This window comes from Chiloscyllium plagiosum, unplaced genomic scaffold, assembly GCF_037043375.1.
Source record: "Chiloscyllium plagiosum isolate Xiang-an unplaced genomic scaffold, Cpla_swu_hap1 HiC_scaffold_12, whole genome shotgun sequence".
In the NCBI taxonomy this organism is placed as follows: Eukaryota; Metazoa; Chordata; class Chondrichthyes; order Orectolobiformes; family Hemiscylliidae; genus Chiloscyllium; species Chiloscyllium plagiosum.
In genome coordinates, this window is record NW_028270150.1 from 102293781 (window position 1) to 102319150 (window position 25370).

At 46.8% G+C, this 25370-nt stretch overlaps 1 protein-coding gene across 4 annotated transcripts in view; it reads left to right on the plus strand.

The window, feature by feature from the left end:
- The window catches only part of phex (phosphate regulating endopeptidase homolog, X-linked), a 342975-nt gene that overhangs the window by 183475 nt on the left and 134130 nt on the right, over positions 1-25370 (plus strand). For all 4 annotated transcript variants that reach the window (XM_087993122.1, XM_087993120.1, XM_087993121.1 and 1 more), the window contains exon 3: positions 9223-9384. In XM_087993122.1, the coding sequence (XP_087849248.1) occupies positions 9223-9384 (162 nt within the window). The remainder of the gene's footprint in view (positions 1-9222; positions 9385-25370) is intronic.

Genomic DNA, 25370 nt, shown 5'->3' on the forward strand with positions numbered 1-25370 from the left:
GGAAGGATATGGAGGATAGTGAGATTTGTGTGGAGCTTGCTATTATGCGAGGGCATTTTGAGATCAAGAAAGAAGTGGTGCTGGGTCTCCTGAAGAGCATTAATTTGGATAGGTCCCAAGGCCTGATGGTAACTACCCCAGCTTTGATCTTTATGTCGTCATTGTCTACAGGAATAGTGCCAGAAGACTGGAGGATAGCAAATGTCCCCTTGTTCAAAAAGGGCAGTAGAGACAACCCTGGAAATTATAGCCTTACTTCAGTTGTGGGTAAAATATTGGAAAGGGCTATAAGAGATAAAATTTATAATCATCTAGAGAGGAATAATTTGATTAGGGATAGTCAACCCGGTTTTGTGAAGGGTAGGTTGTGCCTCACAAACCTTATCGCGTTCTTTGAGATGATGACCAAACAGGTGGATGAGGGTAAAGTGGTTGATGTGGTGTATATGGATTTCAGTAAGGTGTTTGATAAGGTTCCCCACGGTAGGCTGTTGCAGACAATACAGAGGCATGGGATTGAGGGTGACTTAACGGTTTGGATCAGAAATTGGCTAGCTGAAAGAAGACAGAGGGTGGTGGTTGATGGGAAATGTTCATCCTGGAGGTCAGTTACTAGTGGTGTACCACAAGGATCTGTTTTGGGGCCACTGCTGGTTGTCATTTTTATAAACGACCTGGATGAGGGCGTAGAAAGACGGGTTAGTAAATTTGCCGATGACATTAGGGTCGGTAGAGTTATGGATAGTGCAGACGGATGTTGTAGGTTACAGAGGGACATAGATAATCTGCAGAGCTGGGCTGAGAGGTGGCAAAAAGCACTTAATGTGGAAATATGTGAGGTGGTTCACTTTGGAAAGAGTAACAGGAGTTCAGATGAGCAGAGAGATCTTGGTGTCCATGTACACAGATCCCTGTAAGTTGCCACCCAGGTTGACAGGGTTGTTAAGAAGGCATACAGTGTTTTAGCTTTTATTGGTAGAGGGATTGAGTTTCAGAGCCACACTGTCATGCTGCAGCTGTACAAAACTTTGGTCTGGCCGCACTTGGAGTATTGCGTACAGTTCTGGTCACTGCATTATCGGAGGACTGTGGAAGCTTTGAAAAGGGTTCAGAGGAGATTTACTAGGATGTTACCTGGTATGGAGGGAAGGTTTTATGAGGAAAGGCTGAGGGACTTGAGAGAAGAAGGTTGAGAGGTGACTTAATTGAGACGTATAAGATAATCAGAGGGTTAGATAGATTGGACAGTGAGAGCCTTTTTCCTCAGATGGTGATGGCCAGCATGAGGGGACATAGCTTTAAATTGAGGGGTGATAGATATAGGACAGATGTCAGAGGTAGTTTCTTTATTCAGAGAGTAGTAGGAGCATGAATGCTCTGCCTGCAATGGTAGTAGATTTGCCAACTTTAAGAGCGTTTAAGTGGTCATTGGATAGGCATTTAGGCGAGAATGGAATAGTGTAGTTTAGACGGGCTTCAGATTGGTTTCACAAGTTGTCGCAACATTGTGGGCCGAAGGGCCTGTACAGGGCAGTAATGTTCTATTGAAAGAGGCGAAAGAGGGCCTTGACCAAAATTTCTAGGGCCTTGACCAAAATCTTTGTATCCGCGCTAGCCACCAGAGAGGTCTGGAAGAACTGGCGAGTAGCTAATTTCGTTCCTCTATTCCGGAAAGGAAATCGGGATAATCCAGGAGACTATAAACCAGTGAGTCTCAGTTTGGGGGAGCTATTGGAGAGAGTTCTTAATGATAGGATTTATATGCACTTAGACCAGCATGGCCTAATTAGGAACACTCAACATGGCTTTGTGTGGCAGGTCCTGTTTTACTAACCTGTCAAGGAGGGGAGAAAGGTGAATGATGAGGGTAGAGCAGTGAATGTTGTCTACGTGGATTTTAGTAAGGCTTTCAACAAGGTCCCTTCACGGTAGGCCCATCCCATGCATGGGATCCATGGTGACTAGGCCACGTGGATTCAGAATGGGCTTACCCATAGCAGGCAGAGGGTAGTGGTGGAAGGGTTATTCTTAAGGCTAGAGGCCCGTGACTAGTGATGTTCCACAGGAACTGGTACTGGGACCTCTGCTGTTTGTGATATATGTAAATGACTTGGATAAAAATGTGAGATGAGTGGGTAAGTAAGTTTACAGACGATACAAAGATGAGTGGAGTTTGCAAAGAGTACAGCGAAATATAGGTCAGTTGCAGATATGGGCGGAGAAATGGCAGATGGAGTTTAATCCATGTAAGTGTGAGGTGCTACACTTCGGGAGATAATGGCAGGACCCTGAGCAGCATTGATATACAGAGGGATCTTGAGGGTCAAGTCTGTAGTTCCCTGAGAGTGGCCAGGCACGTACATAGGGTGGTAAAGGTGGAGTATGGCACACTTGCCTTTATTGGTTGCGGAACTGAGTATAAGAGTCAGGATGCCATGTTGCAGCTTTATAAGGCCTTGGTTAGGCCACACTGAGAGTACTGTGATCAATCCGGTCGCTCCATTACAGGAAGGATGTGGAGAATTTGGAGAAGGTGCAGCAGAGGTTTACCAGGATGCTGCCTGGATTAGAACGTTGGGGTATAAGGTGAGGCTAGAGGTTGTTTTATCTGTAGCAGTGGAGGCTAAGGGGAGACTTAATAGAAGTCTGTAAAATTATGAGATGCATAGGTTGGGTTGACAGAACCTTTTTCCCAGAGTTAAATTATCTAAAAGCCCGGCCAGGTGGTTGAAGTTTCAGTCGGGGATTACTTTGGGAATAGTGATCATAATTCCATAAGTTTTAGAATACTCATGGACAAAGATGAGCGTGGTCCTGCAGGAAGAGTGCTAAATTGGGGGAAGGCCAACTATATCAAAATTTGGCAGGAGCTGGGGAATATCGATTGGGAGCCGTTGTTTTAGGGTAAATCCACATTCGATATGTGTGAGGTTTTAAAGACAGGTTGATCAGAGTTCAGGAGTGATATGTTCTGTGAAAATGAGGGATAGAAATGGCAAGGTTAGGGAATCATGGATGACTGTGGAATTGTGAGACTAGCTAAGAGGAATAAGGATGCGTACATAAGTTCTGGGCGACTGAAGACAGACAAAGCTTTGGAAGAACATTGGGAATGTAGGACCAATCTGAAATGAGGAATTAAAAGGATTAAAAGGGGTTATGAGAGCAGGGTTAAGGAAAATCCCAAAGCCTTTTATTCATATATAAGGAGCAAGAGGGTAACTAGAGAAAAGGTTGGCCACTCAAAGACAAAAGAGGAAAGTTATGCATGGAGTCAGAGAAAATGGGTGAGATTCTTAATGAGCACTTTACATCGGTATTCACCGAGAAGAGGGACATGGCGGATGTTGAGGTTCGGGATAGATGTTTGATTACTCTAGGACATGTCAGCATTAGGAGGGAGGAGGTGTTGGGTATTCTAAATGGCATTAAGGTGGACAAGTCCCCAGGTCCAGGTGGAATTGATCCCAGGTTACCAAGGGAAGTGAGAGAGGAAATAACTGGGGCTTTAACAGATATCTTCGCAGCATCCCTGAACAGGGGTGAGGTCCCGGAGGACTGGAGAATTGCTAATGTTGTCCCCTTGTTTAAGAAGGGTAGCAGGGATAATCCAGTAATTACAGACCTGTGAGCCTGACGTCAGTGGTAGAGAAGCTGCTGGAGAAAATAATGAGGGATAGGATCTATTCACATTTGGAAGGAAATGGCTTATCAGAGATAGGCAACATGGTTTTGTGCAGGAAAGGTCATATCTTACCAACTTAATAGAATTCTTTTGAGGAAGTGACAAAGTTCATTGATAAGGGAAGGGCTGTAGATGTCATGGACTCAGTAAGGTGTTTGATAAGGTTTCCCATGGTAGGCTGATGGAGAAGGTGAAGTCGCATGGGGTCCAGGGTGTACTAGCTAGATGGGTAGAGAACTGGCAACAGGAGACAAAGAGGAGTAGTGGAAGGGAGTTTCTCAAAATGGAGAACTGTGCCCAGTGGTGTTCCAGAGGGATCCGTGCTGGGACCCCTGTTGTCTGTCATATACAGAAATGATCTGCAGGAAGGTATAGGTGGTCTGATTAGCAAGTTTGCAGATGACACTAAGGTTGGTGGAGTAGCAGTTGGTGAAGAGGACTGTCAGAGAATACAGCAGAATATTGATAGATTGAAGAGTTGGGCAGAGAAATGGCAGATGGAGTTCAATCTGGGCAAATGTGAGGTGATGCATTTTGGAAGATCAAATTCAAGAGCGAACTATACAGTAAATGGAAAAGCCCTGGGGAAAATTGATTTGCAGAGAGTTCTGGTTGCTCAGGTCCATCGTTCCCTGAAGGTGGCAACGCAGGTCAATAGAGTGGTCAAGGAGGCATACGGCATGCTTTCCTTCATCGGACGGGGTATTGAGTACAAGAGTTGGCAGGTCATGTGACAGTTGTACAAGACTTTGGTTCGGCCACATTTGGAATATTGCGTACAGTTCTGGTCACCACATTACCAAAAGGATATGGATGTTTTGGAGAGGGTGCAGAGGAGGGTCACCAGGATGTTGCCTGGTATGGAGAGAGCTAGGTATGAAGAGAGGTAGAGAGGTTGAGTAGATTAGGATTATTTTCATTAGAAAGCCAGAGGTTGAGGGGGCACCTGAATGAGGCCTACAAAATCATAAGTGGTATAGACAGGATGGATAGCAAGAAGCTTTTTCCCAGAGTGGGGGGACTCAATTACTAGGGGGTCACGAGTTCAAGGTGAGAGGGGAAAGGTTTAAGGGAAATATGCATGGAAAGTTCGTTACACAGAGGGTGGTGGGTGCCTGGAACACGTTGCCAGCGATGTGGTAGAGGTGGGCACAGTGGGACCATTCTGGACTGATACACGAATGGGCAGGGAGCAAAGGGATACAGATCCTTAGAAAATAGGCAACAGGTTCAGATAGAGGATCTGGATCAGTACAGGTTTGGAGGGCCGAAGGGCCTCTTCTTGTGCTGGAATGTTCTTTGCTCTTTGTTCTAAAACTAGAGAGCATGCATTAAAGGTGAGAGGGGGAAAGATTAAAGTTTATAGACCAAGGCCAGGCAGAAAGGATTGGTTTAATTTGGCATCATGTTTAGCACAATATCAAGGGCTGAATGGCATGTTCCTGTGCTGTACTGTACTCTGTTGTATCTCTGTCTTAAATGGGTGCCAGTCAGTGTATTGAGTTTCGGAGTTGGGATGTCATGTTTCAGCTGTATAGGATATTGGTAAGGCCACTTTTGGAATACTGTGTTCATTAATCGTCTCCCTGCTATGGGAAGGATATTGTTCAACTTGAAAGGGGCGGCACGGTGGCTCAGTGGTTAGCACTGCTGCCTCACAGCACCAGGGTCCCAGGTTCAATTCCAGCCTCAGGCGACTGACTGTGTGGAGTTTGCACATTCTCCCCGTGTCTGCGTGGGTTTCCTCCGGGTGCTCCGGTTTCCTCCCACAGTCCAAAGAATGTGCAGGTCAGGTGAATTGGCCATGCTAAATTGCCCATAGCGTTCAGGGATGTGTAGGTTAGATGCGTTAGCTAGGGGTAAATATAGGGTAGAGGAATGGATCTGGGGGGGTTACTCTTCGGAGGGTCGGTGTGGACTTGTTGGGCCGAAGGGCCTGTTTCCACATTGTAGGGATTCTGTGATTGTGAAAAGACTCACAAAGTTGTTGCCAGGGTCGGAGGGTTTGTATTGTAGGGAGAGAGTCTGAACAGGCTGGGGCTATTTTCCCTGGAGTGTTTGAGGCTGAGGGGTGACCTTATAGAGGTTTATAAAATCACGAGGAGCATTGGTAGGGTGAATAGCCAAGGTATTTTTCCCAGGGTAAGGGAGTCCAAATCTGGAGTGCATAGGTTTAAGGTGAGAGGGGAAAGATGTAAAAGGGACTTAAGAGGCAATTTTTTTCACGCAGAGGGTGGTATGTGTATGGAATGGACTGCCAGAGGAAGTGGTGGAGGCTGGCATGATTACAGCATTTAAAAGGCATCTGGATGAATACATGAATAGGATGGGTTTGGAGGGATATGGGCCAAGTTCTGGCAAGTGGGAATGCTGGTCAACATGGACAAGTTGGATTGAAGATCTGTTTCTATGCTGTACAACTCCATGACTCTATGACTATAACAAGGTAATCACGAGAGAAAAAATACTAGGGAAGTGAATAGAACTACATATTGAGTGTCTAAAAGCAAGTAGCTACAGAGATAATGGAGGCATTGCTTGTAACGTTTGAGGTGGCCCTCGTTCTGGAAAGGTGCCAGTGGATTGGGAAACCTCCACTCTAACATCCTTTGTTCAAGTTAGGAGGGAGACAGAAAGCAGGGAACGAAAGGCCAGTTAATCTGACCTGTCTCATTGGGGAAACCCTGGAATTCATTATTAAGGAGCCAGTATTCATTATTAAACGGCCTAAAGGATATCATAATACAATCAAGGAGCAATTTTACACACCCTGCATGTCCTTTTCAATCACGGTGTCTTATTATCAGGGAGGGGATTTTGCATGATTTTTACATGTCATTTTACTCACCAGTTAGCAAGGCAAATCCGATGGGATCCAGACTGATTGAAACATCCCATTATTAATGATGCTGTGTTGCCTCCTCTGGCCTTGAAACTCCCTATCACGAGTGACGTTGCTCATGTTCCAGACTGCTTCAGTACTTTTTAGAGTTAGGATCCCTACAGTGTGGCAACAGGCAGTTTGGCCCAGCGTGCTTCCCTTCTGGCGGATCACCCTCCTTTCCCAGGTCTACACTCTCCTAAACTCTGAAACTGCACTCAAATACTCATTCACAAATATAACTCCAGCTCGTCAAACTGCCTCCTGGGTTTTTTCTTTGCCCCTGAGCTCTAGTCCTACTCAGTTACATCGAGCAAATGCTTTTCAATCCCCACTGTGAACAGTATGAAGTATTAATGCTCACACGCCTCTTCAAAGCCCCTCATAGCTCCCCCCGGACACAGATCCAGCAACGTTCCCAGCTCCCCAGAACTACTTCTGAGTCCTGACTCCATAGCTGACAAACAGTTCCTACAACTTCTTCCTGAGTTTAGACAGCACAGAGCAATATAAATGCTCTTGACTCCATCCCCTGCGCAGAATCAGCTGTTTTCCGAGCACGGTTAGCTGCTGCGCTCCCAAGTCTTGGTTCTGTCTCTGATCCTCATTCACTGCATGTTACCTTCAAACTCCTTTTTGGTGACCCCTGGAACTGTCTGGAGTGGTCCATTGAAAACTTTACAATAAGCCCATCCCCTGTTGTGGGACAGAATTGAGTGCTGTCACTTAGAGTCATAGAGTTTCACAACATGGAATGTGGCCCTTCGGCCCACTGGCTGCATGCTGGTCATCAAGTGAATATCTACTTGAATCCCATTTTTCAGCACTTGGACTGTTGCCTTGTACGCCAGGTACAATGCAGTCTCCCTCCTAAGTGTCCATGGATCCACAAAATATCGCCTTGAATTCAGCGCAGAGGTCAGAGAATTGCTTTCCAGTTATTTTAGAAATATCCGGTGAAGAATTGCGGTTGTGGTTCATTCCCATCATGAGAACACCTTTGTACCTAAGATGGCGTCATAAGTGATGACTTGTCAACTGTTCATTGCACTCAGTTGAGTACGTGTGACAATAAAACTAATTCTAATTCAATGCATGTGTTGGAACTCCTCGGGAAGTGTATCTAGACAGATACATAAATGGGCCGGGAGCAGAGGGATACAGATCCTTAGAAAATAGGCAATAGATTTAGGTAGCGGATCTGGATCAGCACAGGTTTGGAGGGCCGAAGGGCCTGTTCCTGTGCTGGAATGTTCTTTATTCTTTGTTTCAAGTATCCATCTAAATATTCAAATATTCCTGCCTCTTTCAGGTAGTGAGTTCCAGATACCCACCGTCCTCTGGGTGGTTAAAGCTGTTTCCTCAAATCTCCTGTAAACTTCCTGCTCCTTACCTTAAACCTGTACCCCTGGTTATTCACCTCTCTGCTAAGGGGAAAACTTTCTCCCTATCTTGCCTGTCTATGCTGCTTAGAAGTTGGTGCACCTCAATCAGAGTCCCCTCAGCCTTCTCTGCTGTAAGGAAAACAGGCCCTAGCTGTTGGCTCCATACGTGTTACCAGTCACAGAATTGCTGGTTGGCTTAGCACAGTTGGACAGCGATAAAGAAATTCATTACACTCTTAGGAAGGGATTATACAACTGGCAGCAGTCCAGCGTCCTCAGGGGGATCCAGAATGTGGTCAATGCTGACGATTTGCCACAAGGATCTGGATTAGTGGTGCTGGAAGAGCACCGCAGTTCAGGCAGCATCCGAGGAGCTTCAAAATCGATGTTTCGGGCAAAAGCCCTTCATCAGGAATAAAGGCCGTGAGCCTGGAGCGTGGAGAGATAAGCTAGAGGAGGGTGGGGGTGGGGAGAAAGTAGCATAGAGTACAATGGGTGAGTGGGGGAGGGGATGAAGGTGATAGGTCAGGGAGGAGAGGGTGGAGTGGATAGGTGGAAAAGGAGATAGGCTGGTAGGACAAGTCCGGACAAGTCATGGGGACAGTGCTGAGCTGGAAGTTTGAAACTAGGATGAGGTGGGGGAAGGGGAAATGAGGAAGCTGTTGAAGTCCACATTGACACCCTGGGGTTGAAGTGTTCCGAGGCGGAAGATGAGGCGTTCTTCCTCCAGGTGTCTGGTGGTGAGGGAGCGGCGGGGAAGGAGGCCCAGGACCTCCATGTCCTCGGCAGAGTGATTTGCCACAAGGAACCTGGTGGGGGAGAGGAGTTAATATACACTTGTTAATATGGGAGTTTGGAAACAGGTCAGTGATGAGCAAAAAGTTAGCAAAGGTGGGAGTGGGTAAACATTCAGGGACAGGTGGAGTGTTCGGGCAAAAGCTAGCAATGGGATAGTGACGAGATCACAAGAGGAGATGATGTGACCCTCAGTGTGGAAGGATTTACCTCCGTGAGGGAATCTGCGAGTTATAGAGACTTTGCCTGACATTCGGCGATCAAAACAATAGTCATCTCATACTGTGGCCCTGTAGCCAAGTACAGGAGACTGCAGTCATAAAAAAAAAAGAGTGCTAGGAAAGTTCAGGGAAAGAGAAACAGAGTTAACGTTTCAAGTCCGGTGTGACACTTTTGCAGAAATGGAAGTTGCAGAGGCCTGTTTTGCTCAGGTCGTTGTAAAACGGTGTTTGACGCGCCATCGTTTTCTCCTGCAGGTGTTCACATGTTCAAGAAAATCAACTGGTCAGCAGATCCGTGTGAGAACTTCTTTGAGTTTGCCTGTGGACAGTGGATAAAGGAGACCCCGATCCCTGAAGACTACTCCAGCTACGGGACATACTCGTGGGTTCGGCAAAGCGTCAACATCAAACTGCGAGGTACTTTCGAAACGCAAGCACAGAGTGATGTGTTTGGCATTATCATTCCACTTTTCGAAGGAGGGGCTAGCATTTTGGTGGAGCCATTCACAACCTCAGCAGCCGGGGGTGGGGTGATTGACGAGGCGCAGGCCCTGCTGCTTCAGCAAGGCTGAGTTATTTGTGCACAGAAAGATCCCACAAATGGCAATGTGGTAAATGAGCAGGTCAGCAGTGTGGCATTGTCGATGTCGGGACCAATTTTGACTAGGTTAGGAGGATCCTTGTTCTGGATCAGTGGTGCTGGAAGAGCACAGCAATTCAGGCAGCATCCGAGGACAGGCAAAATCAACGTTTCGGGCAAAAGCCCTTCATCAGGAATAAAGGCAGAGAGCCTGAAGCGTGGAGAGATAAGCTAGAGGAGGGTGGGGGTGGGGAGAGAGTGGCATAGAGTGCATTAGGTCAGTGGGGAAGGAGATGAAGGTGATAGGTCAGGGAGGAGAGGGTGGAGTGGATAGGTGGAAAAGGAGCTGGGCAGGTCGGACAAGTCCGGACAGGTCGAGTTACTGGAGGTTAGAAACTAGGATGAGGTGGGGGAAGGGGAAATGAGGAAACTGTTGAAATCCACATTGATGCCCTGGGGTTGAAGTGTTCCGAGGCGGAAGATGAGGCGTTCTTCCTCCAGGCGTCTGGTGGTGAGGGAGCGGCGGTGGAGGAGGCCCAGGACCTCCATATCCTCGGCAGAGTGGGAGGGGGAGTTGAAATGTTGAGCCACTGGGCGATTTGGTTGATTGGTGCGGGTGTCCCGGAGATGTTCCCTAAAGCGCTCTGCTAGGAGGCGCCCAGTCTCCCCAATGTAGAGGAGACCGCATCGGGAGCAACGGATACAATAGATGATATTAGTGGATGTGCAGGTAAAACTTTGATGGATGTGGAAAGCTCCTTTGGGGCCTTGGATAGAGGTGAGGGAGGAGGTGTGGGCGCAGGTTTTACAGTTCCTGCGGTGGCAGGGGAAGGTGCCAGGATGGGAGGGTGGGTCGTAGGGGGGCGTGGACCTGACCAGGTAGTCACGGAGGGAATGGTCTTTGCGGAAGGCGGAGAGGGGTGGGGAGGGAAATATATCCCTGGTGGTGGGGTCTGTTTGGAGGTGGCGGAAATGTCGGCGGATGATTTGGTTTATGCGAAGGTTGGTAGGGTGGAAGGTGAGCACCAGGGGCGTTCTGTCCTTGTTACGGTTGGAGGGGTGGGGTCTGAGGTCGGAGGTGCGGGATGTGGACGAGATGCGTTGGAGGGCATCTTTAACCACGTGGGAAGGGAAATTGCGGTCTCTAAAGAAGGAGGCCATCTGGTGTGTTCTATGGTGGAACCGCTCCTCCTGGGAGCAGATACGGCGGAGGCGGAGGAATTGGGAATACAGGATGGCATTTTTGCAAGAGGTAGGGTGGGAAGAGGTGTAATCCAGGTAGCTGTGGGAGTCGGTGGGTTTGTAGAAGATGTCAGTGTCAAGTCGGTCGTCGCTGATGGAGATGGAGAGGTCCAGGAAGGGGAGGGAGGTGTCAGAGATGGTCCAGGTAAATTTAAGGTCAGGGTGGAATGTGTTGGTGAAGTTGATGAATTGCTCAACCTCCTCGCAGGAGCACGAGGTGGCGCCAATGCAGTCATCAATGTAGCGGAGGAAGAGGTGGGGAGTGGTACCTGGACCATCTCTGAAGGAGGTTGAGCAATTCATCAACTTCACCTCCTCCCTCACCTCTATCCAAGGCCCCAAAGGAGCTTTCCACATCCATCAAAGTTTTACCTGCACATCCACTAATATCATCTATTGTATCCGTTGCTCCCGATGCGGTCTCCTCTACATTGGGGTGACTGGGCGCCTCTTAGCAGAGCGCTTTAGGGAACATCTCCGAGACACCCGCACCAATCAACCAAATCGCCCCGTGGCCCAACATTTCAACTCCCCCTCCCACTCTGCCGAGGATATGGAGGTGCTGGGCCTCCTCCACCGCCGCTCCCTCACCACCAGACGCCTGGAGGAAGAACGCCTCATCTTCCGCCTCGGAACACTTCAACCCCAGGGCATCAATGTAGACTTCAACAGTTTCCTCATTTCCCCTTCCCCCACCTCATCCTAGTTTCTAACCTCCAGAAACTCGATCCCCTGACCTGTCCGGACTTGTCCGACCTGCCCAGCTCCTTTTCCACCTATCCACTCCACCCTCTCCTCCCTGACCTATCACCTTCATCTCCTTCCCCACTGACCTATTGCACTCTATGCCACTCTCTCCCCACCCCCACCCTCCTCTAGCTTATCTCTCCACGCTTCAGGCTCTCTGCCTTTATTCCTGATGAAGGGCTTTTGCCCGAAACGTTGATTTTGCCTGTCCTCGGATGCTGCCTGACCTGCTGTGCTCTTCCAGCACCACTGATCCAGAATCTGGTTTCCAGCATCTGCAGTCATTGTTTTTACCTAGGAGGAACCTTGCCCTCCTTTGAAGAGTGCCGTGGCCTCTGTGAATAACTTTAGTAGAAATAAGTAGATTTGTAGTCGCATTGTCTTTCGCTGAGCTAAATTCCCTTGTCCGGTGCACAGTCTGAAGCAATTCAGCTTATGCCTCATTGGATGCTGATAGTGGGCGACCTATACACAAGTGACTGATTTCTGAGTAAATTAGGGCACACTTTCCCACTTCTCAAGGATTTTGGGACAACAGATCTATTAAAGAGATGTTTCTCGGGGTTCCAATATAGCACACACCCCAGTAGGAACCAGAATACAGTTTTCAAACATGCGATGCAGTCTCCCCCCTCAGTGTCCATGGATCCATAAAACATAGCCTCGAATTCAGCGCAGAGGTCGGAGACTTGCCTTCCAGTTATTTTAGAAATATCCGGTGAAGAATTGCGGTTGTGGTTCATTCCCATCATAAGAACACCTTTGTACCTAAGATGGTGTCACAAGTGGTGACTTTGTCAACTGTTCGTTGCACTCAGTTGAGTACGTGTGACAATAAAACTAATTCTAATTCAATGCATGCGTTGGACCTCTGCGGGAAGTGCACGAGACCACCACTGCCTGAAAGTTGGGAATCATTCAAATTATTAAACCACATAAGAGTAGTAAGAAATGGGAGGGAGTCCCTGAGGCTCCTCCCTTCAGCACACTATCACTTCTATTGAAACCCGACTCCCATGGAACATTCACCCACTGAAGCTCATCCTTCGTGTATTTAACCAGCCCCCTAATCCTCCATTGTAACCACAAGGCCACACGCGTTTGGGAGCAGGAGGAGACTGTTCGGTCTCTCAAGCTTGCTTCACCATTCTATATGATAGAACATAGAACATAGAACAATACAGCACAGAACAGGCCCTTCAGCCCACGATGTTGTGCCGAACATTTGTCCTACCTTAAGCACCCATCCATGTACCTATCCAATTGCGGATTAGGGGGGATTAGGGGGCTGGTTAAATACACGAAGGATGAGCTTCAGTGGGTGAATGTTCCACGGGAGTCGGGTTTCAATAGAAGTGATAGTGTGCTGAAAGGAGGAGCCTCAGGGACTCCCTCCCATTTCTTACTACTCTTATGTGGTTTAATAATTTGAATGATTCCCAACTTTCAGGCAGTGGTGGTCTCGTGCACTTCCCGCAGAGGTCCAACGCATGCATTGAATTAGAATTAGTTTTATTATCACACGTACTCAACTGAGTGCAATGAACAGTTGACAAAGTCGCCAATGATTCTGACTCTACCACTCCCACAGGCAGCGCATTCCATGCCCCCACCACTCTCTGGGTAAAGAACCTACCCTGACATCCCCCCTATACCTTCCACCCTTCACCTTAAATTTATGTCCCCTTGTAACACTCTGTTGTACCCGGGGAAAAAGTTTCTGGCTGTCTACTCTATCTATTCCTCTGATCATCTTATAAACCTCTATCAAGTCACCCCTCATCCTTCTCCGTTCCAACGAGAAAAGGCCGAGAACTCTCAACCTATCCTCGTACGACTTCCTCTCCATTCCAGGCAACATCCTGGTAAATCTTCTCTGCACCCTCTCCAAAGCTTCCACATCTTTCCTAAAGTGAGGCGACCAGAACTGCACACAGTACTCCAAATGTGGCCTAACCAAAGTCCTGTACAGTTGCAACATCACTTCACGACTCTTGAATTCAATCCCTCTGCTAATGAACGCTAATACACCATAGGCCTTCTTACAAACTCTATCCACCTGAGTGGCAACTTTCAAAGATCTATGAACATAGACCCCAAGATCCCTCTGCTCCTCCACCTCACTAAGAACCCTACCGTTAACCCTGTATTCCGCATTCTTATTTGTCTTTCCAAAATGGACAACCTGACACTTGACAGGGTTGAACTCCATCTGCCACTCCTCAGCCCAGCTCTGCATCATATCTAAGTCCCTTTGCAGCTGACAACAGCCCTCCTCACTATCCACAACTCCACCAATCTTCGTATCATCTGCAAATTTACTGACCCACCCTTCGACTCCCTCATCTAAGTCATTAATAAAAATTACAAACAGCAGAGGACCCAGAACTGATCCCTGCGGAACTCCACTTGTAACTGGGCTCCAGGCTGAATATTTACCATCTACCACCACTCTCTGACTTCGACCAGTTAGTCAGATCTCTATCCAACTGGCCAAATTTCCCTCTATCCCATGCCTCCTGACTTTCCGCATAAGCCTACCATGGGGAACCTTATCAAATGCCTTACTAAAATCCATGTACACTACATCCACTGCTCTACCCTCATCCACATGCTTGGTCACCTCCTCAAAGAATTCAATACGACTTGTAAGGCAAGACCTACCCTTCACAAATCCGTGCTGGCTGTCCCTAATCAAGCAGTGTCTTTCCAGATACTCATAAATCCTATCCCTCAGTACCCTTTCCATTACTTTACCTACCACCGAAGTAAGACTAACTGGCCTGTAATTCCCGGGGTTATCCCTATTCCCTTTTTTGAACAGGGGCACAACATTCGCCACTCTCCAGTCCCCTGGTACCACCCCAGTTGACAGTGAAGACGAAAAGATCATTGCCAACGGTTCTGCAATTTCCTCTCTTGCTTCCCACATAATCCTAGGATATATCCCGTCAGGCCCGGGGGACTTGTCTATCCTCAAGTTATTCAAAATGTCCAACACATTTTCCTTTCTAACAAGTATCTCTTCTAGCTTACCAGTCCGTTTCACACTTTCCTCTTCAACAATACGATCCCTCTCGTTTGTAAATACTGAAGAAAAGTACTCATTCAAAACCTCTCCTATCTCTTCCGACTCAATACACAGTCTCCCACTACTGTCCTTGATCGGACCTACCCTCGTTCTCGTCATTCTCATGTTTCTCACATACGCATAAAATGCCTTGGGGTTATCCTTGATCCTATCCGCCAAAGATTTTTCATGCCCTCTCTTAGCTCTCCTAATCCCTTTCTTCAGCTCCCTCCTGGCTATCCTGTATCCCTCCACTGCTCTGTCTGAACCTTGTTTCCTCAACCTTATGTAAGCCTCCTTCTTCCTCTTTACAAGACATTCAACCTCCCTCGTCAACCAAGGTTCCCTCACACGACCATCTCTTTCCTGCCTGACAGGTACATACATATCAAGGACACGTCGTATCTGTTCCTTGAAAAAGTTCCACATTTCCACGACATCCTTCCCTGACAGCCTATGCTCCCAACTTATGCTCCTCAGATCCTGTCTTACAGCATTGTATTTACCCTTCCCCCAATTGTAAAACCTACCCTGTTGCACACACCTATCTCTCTCCATAACCAAGGTGAAAGTCACAGAATTGTGGTCACCATCACCAAAATGTTCACCCACTAACAAGCCCATCACTTGTCCCGGTTCATTACCGAGTACCAAATCCAAAATGGCCTCCCCTCTGGTCGGACAATCTACATACTGAGTTAGAAAAGCTTCCTGGACACACTGCGCAAACACCGCCCCATCCAATCTACTTGATCTAAAGAGCTTCCAATCAATATTTGGGAAGTTGAAATCGCCCATGACTACTACCCTGTGGCTTCTGCACCTTTCCAAAATCTGTTTCCCAATCTGTTTCTCCACATCTCTGCTGCTATTGGGGGGCCTATAGTAAACACCCAACAAGGTGACTGCTCCTTTCCTATTTCTGACTTCAGCCCATACTACCTCCAAAGGCAGATCCCCCTCGAACTGCCTTTCTGCAGCCGTTATACCATTTCTAATTAGCAACGCCACCCCCTTCTCCTTTTTTACCACCCTCCCGAATCTTACTGAAACGTCTGTAACCAGGAACCTCCAACAACCATCCCTGTCCCTCTTCTATCCACGTTTCCGTGATGGCCACAACATCGTAGTCCCAGGTACCGATCTTAGGCCTTGAGCTCCTCATCTTCTTTCCATATCCCTCGGATTCCTGAAAGACCAAAAACCCTGTTGACCCTGACCTTAAAGGTATTCAGGAATGGGAGCTCCACAGAGTGAAGCTATCCCTCCTCATCTCCGTCATAAGTGATCACTCCCTCCTTCTGACGCTGCGCCCTTGTGCTGCGGATTCCCAGGCGAAAGAGAGTCAACCTCCTGGTGTCTACTCTATCAGCTCCTTCAGAAACTTGTACGCCTCAGTAGGATTTCCTCTCGTTCTTCCAAACTCCGGAGAATATAGACTCAGCCTCTCATTGCAGGGACAACTCTCATCCCTGGAGCCAATCTAGTCAAACCTTCACCGTCCAGTCTCCAATGCAAATATGTTGTTCCTTTACAATGTGCTTTAATCCCCTTGCAGCAAAGACTAACATGTCATTTTCAGTCCTAATTTCTTACTATACCTGCATATTAACTTGCTGGTTTCCAGATCCCTCTGAATGTTTATGTTATTTAAAACTCTTATAAGTTTCATGGCTTTTGCAAAAATTCTGTTGTGCTATTGATAAGATCCAAAGAGAATAGTCCCACATTTTCACACAGTATAGTCGATCGGCCCACGTGTGCCCACTCACTTGATCTGTCGCTACCTCATTGCGGCTTCTGTGCCCTCCCCACAGCTTACCCTTCTCTACTTCGTTTCGACAGGGGAAAACAGCGAGGGGAATACATTGCTATCTGTCTCCTCCTCTACCTCCTGACTATAGGTTGTAACGAGCTGAGGGGTACAGCATTGATCCTTGTGGCACTCCATTAATCACAGCCTGAAAATGGCTTGTATACATCTGCTGTCTGTTTCCTGTCGATTAATCAACCTACACAGAAAATATTGCCCCAACGCGGTGAGCCCTCGTCTTGCCCAGTAAGCTTTGGTATGCCATTTTATCAGATGCCCTGGGTAGTGTGTCATAGGACACTGACACCTAACAGTTCCAGTACATAATTCTTTGACACTTGCGTCACATTTAGACAGGTCGGTTAGAAGGCATTTAGCACATTGCCTTCATTGGTCAGACCTTTGAGTACAGAAGTTGGGATGTCATGTTGAGGTTGTACAGGATCTCGGTGAGGCCTCATCTGGAGTATTGTGTGCAGTCCTGGTTGCCCTGGTATTGGAAGGATATTATTAAACTGAAGAGGCCTCAGATCAGATTTACCAGATGTTGCTGGGAATGGAGAGTTTGAGATATAAAAATAGATCGAATCGGCTGGGACTTTTTTCATTGGAGCTTGGGAGGTTAAGGGGAGGAGGAGGTTAATCTTGAGGAGCATAGATAAGGTGAATGGCAGGTTTCTTTTCCTGAGGGTGGGGAATTCAAAACTAAGGGGCATATTTTTAAGGTGAGAAGAGAACATTTTGAAAAGGACATGGGGGCAATTCTTTTACACAGAGAGTGCTCCGTGTGTGGAATGAACTGCCAGAGGAAGTGGTGGATGTGGATACAGTTATAATGTTTGAAAGACATTTGGATAAGTGCATGAATAATGAATGTTTGGAGGGATATGGGCCAAGTGCAGGCAGTGACTAGTTTAGTTTGAGATTCAGGTCGGCATGGACAGGTTGGATCCAAGTTCTGTGCTGTATGACAATCTTCTGATTCTTTTAGTCCACCCTGCTAGTTACATCCCTAAAAAAACCCGATAACTTTGTAAAGCATGATTTATCTTTCTAAAACGGTGGTGACTTTGCCTAAATATACAATGATTTTCTGAAGGCTTTATGAAGACTCCCTAGCGTTTTCCCAATGATTGCTATCGGGCTAGCTGGCCTGTAATGCTGTGTTCTCGCTCCCTGTTTTACTTCAAGGCAGTTGTATATTTGCTAACTTCTAACTAGCTGGGAACATTCCAGAATCTAGGAAACGTTGGCAATCAAGCTTGTGCACTTTCCCTGCAATGACTTCTTTTCGAAATCTGGAATCCAAAAGAAAAATGTTTGAATCCCCAGATTAACTGATACACTCCGAACTGAGATCGGTTTGTTTGCGCTGGGCAAGGTAAATGGAAAACAAAGATGGCACTTGGATTTATGAGGAGAAAGTGAGGTCTGCAGACGCTGGAGATCAAAGCTGAAACTTTATTGCTGGAACAGCACAGCAGGTCAGGCAGCATCCAGGGAACAGAAGATTCGACGTTTCGGGCACATGCCCTTCTTCATTCCTGAAGAAGGGCATGTGCCCGAAACGTCGAATCTTCTGTTCCCTAGATGCTGCCTGACCTGCTGTGCTGTTCCAGCAATAAAGTTTCAACTTGGATTTATGATGCAAATCAGCCATTTTCTAAAGAATGGGTAGAACAGGTTGAAGGGGCAGAAGGGACTCTTCCTGATCCTATGTCCCAAAGCTGAGTTTACAGTCCCTCTTCTTTCTATCTAATGGCAGAGTAGTTGAACCATAGAGCTCAGATTACTGAGTCTTTTTTAATGGCTGAGTTCTCTCACTCTGACTGTGGAATCTGGTTTACTGTTAAATGTCTTTTGCTTGCTGTGCCCTCTGGGCATTTAGGGATGGGCAATAAATGGTGACCTGGCCAGCCGTGCCCACATCCCATGAATGAATAGAAAAGATGACATTGCTCGGCGAGAAGGATTTGAGATCAAACGTGATTGCTGGATCCCAAGCTAAACAAAGCAGGCTTGGATAGATTGGCACAGCAGGAGGGCACTTTGCCCAGCTGATGTGTGGACTTCGGTGTGCCCGACGCTCAGTCGATGGCACGATCCCCCTCTTATCTGGGCTGCAGAGCAACGTGGAGGGGGAGGATAGAGTTCACTGGTTGTGGTCCACATAGGTACCAATGACATTGATAAAACTAAGGCAGAAGTTCTGCTGAGTGAGTATAAACAGCTGGGAGTTACGTTAAAAAGCAGAACCAAAAATGTAATAATCTCTGGACTACTACCCGAGCTATGAGCTAATTGGCACAGGGCCAATAAGATTAAGCAGGTAAATGTGTGGCTGAAAGATTGGTGTGGGAGAAATGGGTTTGACGTTATGGGACACTGGCACCAGTATTTGGGAAGGAGGGATCTGTTCTGATGGACTGGTCGTCACCTGAACAGTGCTGAGACTAGTGTCCAAGCAAATTGCATAACTGGAGCTGTAGACATTGCCTTAAACTAATTGCAGGGGGAGGGATCAGTTATGGGGGAGATTAGGAAACCCGAAGGAAAGGAGGAGGTAAGAATGCAAAACTCAGGAGAGGTTATTGAAATCTCCAACACAGACACAAATACAGCAGCGTGTATGGAAAGGGTCAGCAATCAAACTTCAAGCACACTGGACAAATGAATGACAATGAGAAGAGGGATGGTTAATACAGGACTGAAGATGTTATATCTGAATACACACTGTATAAGGAACAAGGTAATGAGCTTGTGGCACAGATTGAAATTGGTAGGTACGATGTGGTGGGCATCTCAGAGACATGGCTGTAAGGGGATCAGGGTTGGGAGCTGGATATCCAAAGATATACATCCTGTCAAAAAGATAGGCAGGTGGGCAGAGGGGGTGGGGTTGCCTTATCAGTAAGAAATGAAATTAAATCAATAGTACTAAAATGAAAAAACTGTAGTTGGAGTTATGCAGAGGCCTCCAAACAGTAGTCAGGAGCTGGGGCGCAAGATACACCAGGACATAGAAAAGCTGTGTAGGAAAGGCAAAGTTACAGTGATCATGGGGGTTTTCCATATGTAAGTAGACTGGGAAATCAGGTTGGTCGTGGATTGCAAAGAAGGGAATTTGTGGAATGTCTGTGAGATGGCTTTTTGGAGCAGCTTGTGGTGGAGCTCACTAGGGAACGGGCAATACTGGATTTAGTGTTGTTCAATGATGAGGGAGCTTAAGGTGATGGAACTCTGAGGAATTGGTGATTATAATATGATTGAATTTACTCTGCAATTTGGAAGGGGGAAGATAGAATCAGGGGTAACGGCATTATAGCTGAATAAAGGCAACTACAGAGGCATGAGGGAGGAGCTGGGTAGAATTGACTGGGAGAGGAGCCGAGCAGGAAGGACAGTGGAACAACAATGGCAGGGGCTTCTGGGAGTAATTCAGGAGACAGAGATTCATCCCGAGGGAAAAGAGACATGTTACAGGGAGGATGAGGTAACCATGGCTGACTAGGGTAGGCAGGGAGAGCATAAAAACAAAAGGGAAAGCATTTAATGTGGCAAAAGGCAATGGGAAACTAGAGGATTGGGAAACTTACAAAGACCAACGGAGGGCAACAAAAAAAAAAGAGGGAGAAGATTAAATATGAGGGTAAGGTAGCCAGTAATATAAGGGAAGGCTGTAAGAGTTTCTTTAGATATATAAAGTGGAAAAGAGAGGTAAAAGTGGACACTGAGCTGCTGGAGAATGAGGCTGGAGAGATAGTAGTGGGGAACAAGGAAATGGCTGAGGAACTGAATAATGAATTTGTGTCAATCTTCACGGTGGAAGAACATGAGTAATATCCCAAAACAACCAAGAAAGTGAGGTTGGCAGAGCTGAGTATGGTGACCATCACCAAGGAGAAGGTGCTAGACAAACTGAATGGGCTGGAGGTGGATTAGTCACCTGGACCAGATGGACTGCACCCCAGAGTACTAAGGGATAGTTCTAAGGTGAAGACGTTAGTGGTGATCTTTTGAGGATTCGCTAGAGTCGGAGAAGGACTGGAAAATTGCTAATGTGACACCCCTATTTAAAAAGGGAGTAAGGCAAAAGATGGAAAATTATAGACCGATTGGCCTAACCCCCGTGGTGGGTAAGATCCTGGAATCCATTGTGATGGATGAAATTTCTGAATAGAGAACAACCTCAATTATCTGAATGGGGTGGCCGGGGAGTATTTCCTATGGATAACTGATTGTGCAGATAACGGACAACGTTTTTACGGGACCTTGAGATCTTGTTCGGATAATCCGAATGTTCGGATAATTGACATATGGATAACTGAGGTTGTTCTGTACTTGGAAGTGTAGGGTAAAATCGCGCAAAGTCAGCATGGCCTCATCAAGGGGAGGTCATGCCTGACAATTCTGCTGGAATTCTTTGAGGAAGTAATGAGCAGGATAGACCAAGGAAAGCCAATGAATGTTATCCAGCTGGACTTCAAGAGGCCTTTGACAGGGTGCTACACAGGAGGCTACTGAGTAAGATAAGGGCCCATGGTGTCAGAGACAAGGTACTAGCATGGATACAAACCTGGCTGTCTGGCAGGAAGCAGAGAGTGGGGATAAAAGGGTCCTTCTCAGGATGGCAGCTGGTGACAAGTGGTGTTCGGCAAGGCTCAGTGTTGGGACCACAACCTTTTACTTTATACAGTAACAATCTAGATGAAGGAACTGAGGGGATTCTGGCTCGGTTTGCAGACAATACAAAGATAGATAGAGGGACAGGTAGCATTGAGGAGGTGGGAAGCTGCAGAAGGATTTGGAGAGTGGGTAAAGAAGTGGCAGATAGAGTACCATGGGAAAGTGTGAGGTCATGCACTTTGATAGGAAGAGTAGAGGATGGACTATTGTCTCAATGGGGAAAAAACTCATAAATCTGAAGGGCAAAGAGACTTGGGAGTTCCAGTCCAGGATTCTTTCATGGTAAACTTGCAGGCTGAGTCAGTAGTTAGGAAGGCAAATGTAATGATGGCATTTAGTTTGAGAGGACTTGAATATAAAAGCAGGATATACTTCTGAGGCTCTGTAAGGCTATGGTCAGACTATGTTTGGACTATTGTGTGCATAATTTTGGGCCCCATATTTCAGGAAGGATGTACTGGCCCTGGAGTGTGTTCAGAGGAGGTTCACAAGAATGGTCCCAGGAATGAAAACGTAACATATGAGGAACATTTGAGGAGTCTGGATTTATATTCGATGGAGTTTAGAAGGATGAGGGGGGGATCTAATTGAAACATACAGAATACTCAACGGCATGTTGGGAAGGTGTTTCCATTGGTCAGACAGACTATGACCCAAGGGCGCAACCTTAGGGTAAAGGGAAGACCTTTTAGAATGGAGATAAGGAGAAACTTCTTCAGCCAGAGAGTGGTGAATCTATGAAACTCAATACCACAGAAGGCTGTGGAGGCTGGGTCATTGAGTATATGTAAGATTGCGATAGATAGGTCCATGAATATCAAAGGGATTAAGGGTTACAGGGAGAAAGCAGGAGAATGGGGTGGAGAAACGTGTCAGCCATGACTGAATGGCGGAGCAGACCTCAATGGGCTGAATGGCCTATTTCCTGCTCCTATGTCTTATTGTCTTAAGGTAATTGATCAGCCAACTGTGCCAGCCACAAATAGTGCGTACCCACCTCTGCACTGCCTCCTTATACAACTCTGTCGCGGTTGGCACAGGACCATCAACAAAACGTGTTGCTACTGTATTTGAATGCCACGTTTGTGAAAATCTGGAACACGCTGGCTGGAGTAACTGGCAGAGCATCTGCAGTTCTGATGAATACAGCTCTGCTCATTTCACTCATCTGTGTTGGAGGGAGTTCACTGTGCTGTGTTTCTGGGACTCAAGAGCATCACTTGGCTCTCGGTTTGGACTTCTAGCTGAGAAATGGACGTAGCTGGCAGCAAAGTGGGAATGTTTCTCCTGTCAATAACCCGATGAGTCAGGAAATGAAAGAAAGACTTGCGTTTACATTGTGTCTCTCATCTCAAAGGTGCTTTTTTAACATTACAGAACTTTCAGTGCAGTTACTGCTGTGAGACAGAAAATAATTGGTGTGCGGCAAGCTCCAACAAACAGTATTGTGATAGTGAGCACATTAATCTGGTCTCAGTGACGTTAATTGAGGGATAAATATTGACCAAAGACCCTGAAGTTAAGTTGCCTGATTTTCTTCAAGCACTGACTTCATGTACTCCCCGTCTCCAAGTCCTCCCTGAACTCTGAAGTGATGTACTGTTCTGACAGTGTGAGGCTTTGCTGATGCCTGAGAATTTCTCTTTCAATAGAAACAGAGGAAATATAAGCAGCAAGAGGCCATTCAGCCCTTTGAGCCTGCTCTGCCATTCCATATGATCATGGCTGACCGTCCAACTCAGTATCCTAGTCTCGCTTTTGCTTTTGATCCCTTTAGCGCTAGGAACTGCATCTAATTCCTTTGTGAAAATATTCAATGGTTTGACCTCAACCGCCCTCTGTGGTCGTGAATTCCAGAGGCTGACCACTCTGTGGGTGAAGAAACGTTTCCTTATCTCAGTCCTAAATGGCCTATTCCGTATCCTTAGACTCTTATCCCTGGTTTTGGATTCCCTGCTCGTCCGGAACATCCTCCCTGTGATTATCCTGTCCAGTTCTGTTGGAATTTTATAGGTTTCTGTGAGATCCCTCCCTTCATTCTTCGAGACTGTGGTGAATATAGTCCGAACCGACTCAGTCTCTCTTCATATGTCAGTCTTGCCGTCGCAGGAATCAGTAATGGAAAACCTGTGCTGCAGCCCTCCATCACCTGAACATCCTTCCTCAGGTGGAGAGACCCAACTGCACATAGTACTCCAGGTGTAGTGTCATCCTGCACAATTGCAGCAAGACATCCTTGCTCCAGTGCTCAAAGCCTTTTACCCATGAAGGCCAGCACACTATCTACTTTCTTTACCGCCTGCTCCACCTGCACACTTACTTTCAGTGACTGGTGCACAAGGTCCAGTACAGGGCTCATTACATCTCCCTCTTTCCCAATCTATCACCATTCAGATCATCCACTTTGCTGTTTAGCTACCTAAGTGGATAACCTCACATTTATCTGCACTGTACTGCATCCACCATTTGTTTATCCCCTCATTCGACTTGTCTTTGATTCTTGGGCGTGTCGGTGCGAAGACGAGCTGCAGAAGGCACAGTCAATGACATTAAGCCTGAGAGTTCACCTTGATGACGTGTCCCTAAGGTGCAACTGTTGAGCTGGGCCTGTACTGGTGGTGCGAGATGTCAGGGAGAGAGGTTGAACTGACGTCTTATCTCCTGACTAGAACCAGCAAGCCCAGCAGCTCAGAGTTCACCCATGTTGCAGAGACAAAGTGGCTCTTCCCCTTCTGAACCGGGTCGCGTGAAAAGCCTGCTTTGGCCGAGGGAGTCTGTGACAGTTTGGAGCGAGTCATGCTCGACCGGCTGCCCTCATCTTTAAACCATGTGTGGCTGAGGAAACAGATAGCAACCAGAATGGATGCGCTCAATCTTCTGCAAGAGCCGTCGTGGTTCTAGTAAGGAGGAAAGGGTGGGTCTATTCCCCCTGTGGACCCACTCATAACCCCAACCCTATCTTGGTGGCATTGGTTGGAGGGAATCACAAACATGATGCAGAACCTCTTTTTTGGAATGACGGACCATGATAATGAAAGCCGGCTTGGTTTTATAATTCACTTCTGTAGTTACGTTCTTAACGTTTCCCATACTTAACAGGATAGGGAACACAGAGTATCAGATGGATGACCAAGCCTTAAACTAGAATTTCTACATATTGTAACCTGTCAGTCTCTTTCCAGTTATTCCTAAACGCATGACCCCGGGAGTATGTGGTCGGGGGCATCAAGGAATAGGATCAGGAGTAGCGAGTCAGCCCTCTCTAGCCTGCTCCGTTGATCAATAGGATCACGGATAATCTGACATTGCACATGTCCACCTTCCTGCTCTTTTCAATCATCCTTGATCAAAAATCTATCTATCTTAGCCCTAAATATACACAAGGACTCTACCCCCACAGCTCTCTGTGGAAAGGCATTCCAAAGACTCTCAACCCTCTGAGTGAAGGAATTCTTCCTCATCCCAGTCTTAAATTGGCACCCCTTTATTCGGAGACTGCACCCTCTGGTCCTAGACCCTCCCACGAGGGGAAACATCCTCACAACATTTACCTTGTCAAGCTCCTTAAGAATCCTGTACGTCTCAGTGAGGTTTCCTCTCATTCTTCTAACCTTCAGCGAGTAGAATCCTAACCTGTTTCGCTTTCACTCATAAGACAATCTCTCTTCAGCCCGGGGATCATCTCAGTGAGTCTACTCTGAACCGCCTCCAGTGAAATGATATCTTTCCATTAATAAGGGGACCAAAACTGCTCACAGTGCTCCTGATGTGGTCGCACCAAACCGTGATAAGACTTCCTCTAATACTCCAACAGCCTTCAAATAAGGGGCAACATTCCACGACCTTGCTGATTACCTGCTGCAGTGTGCTAGCTTTCTGTATCTTGTGCACAATACCCCCTTTGTGTTGCAGCTTCCTGCTGTTTCTCTCCATTTAAATAATCCTCTGTTCTTTGGTTCACCCTTCCAAAATGAGCAACTTCACATTCTCCCACATTATGCTTCATTTGTCAACTTTTACCCCACTGATTTAACCTAGCAATATCTCTCTGAAAACTGCTTGTATCCCCCTCTCAACCTGCTTTTCCACCTTTTTTTGTCGCTGTTGGCAAATTTGCCTACAATCCATTTGCTTCCTTCCTCCAAGTCATTAATATATATTGTAAACAGTTGCAGACCTAGCACTGATCCCTTTGGAACCCTTGGTCACATGTCACCAACCTTATCCCCACTCGCTGATTCCTGTTTATTAGCCAATTCTCTTCC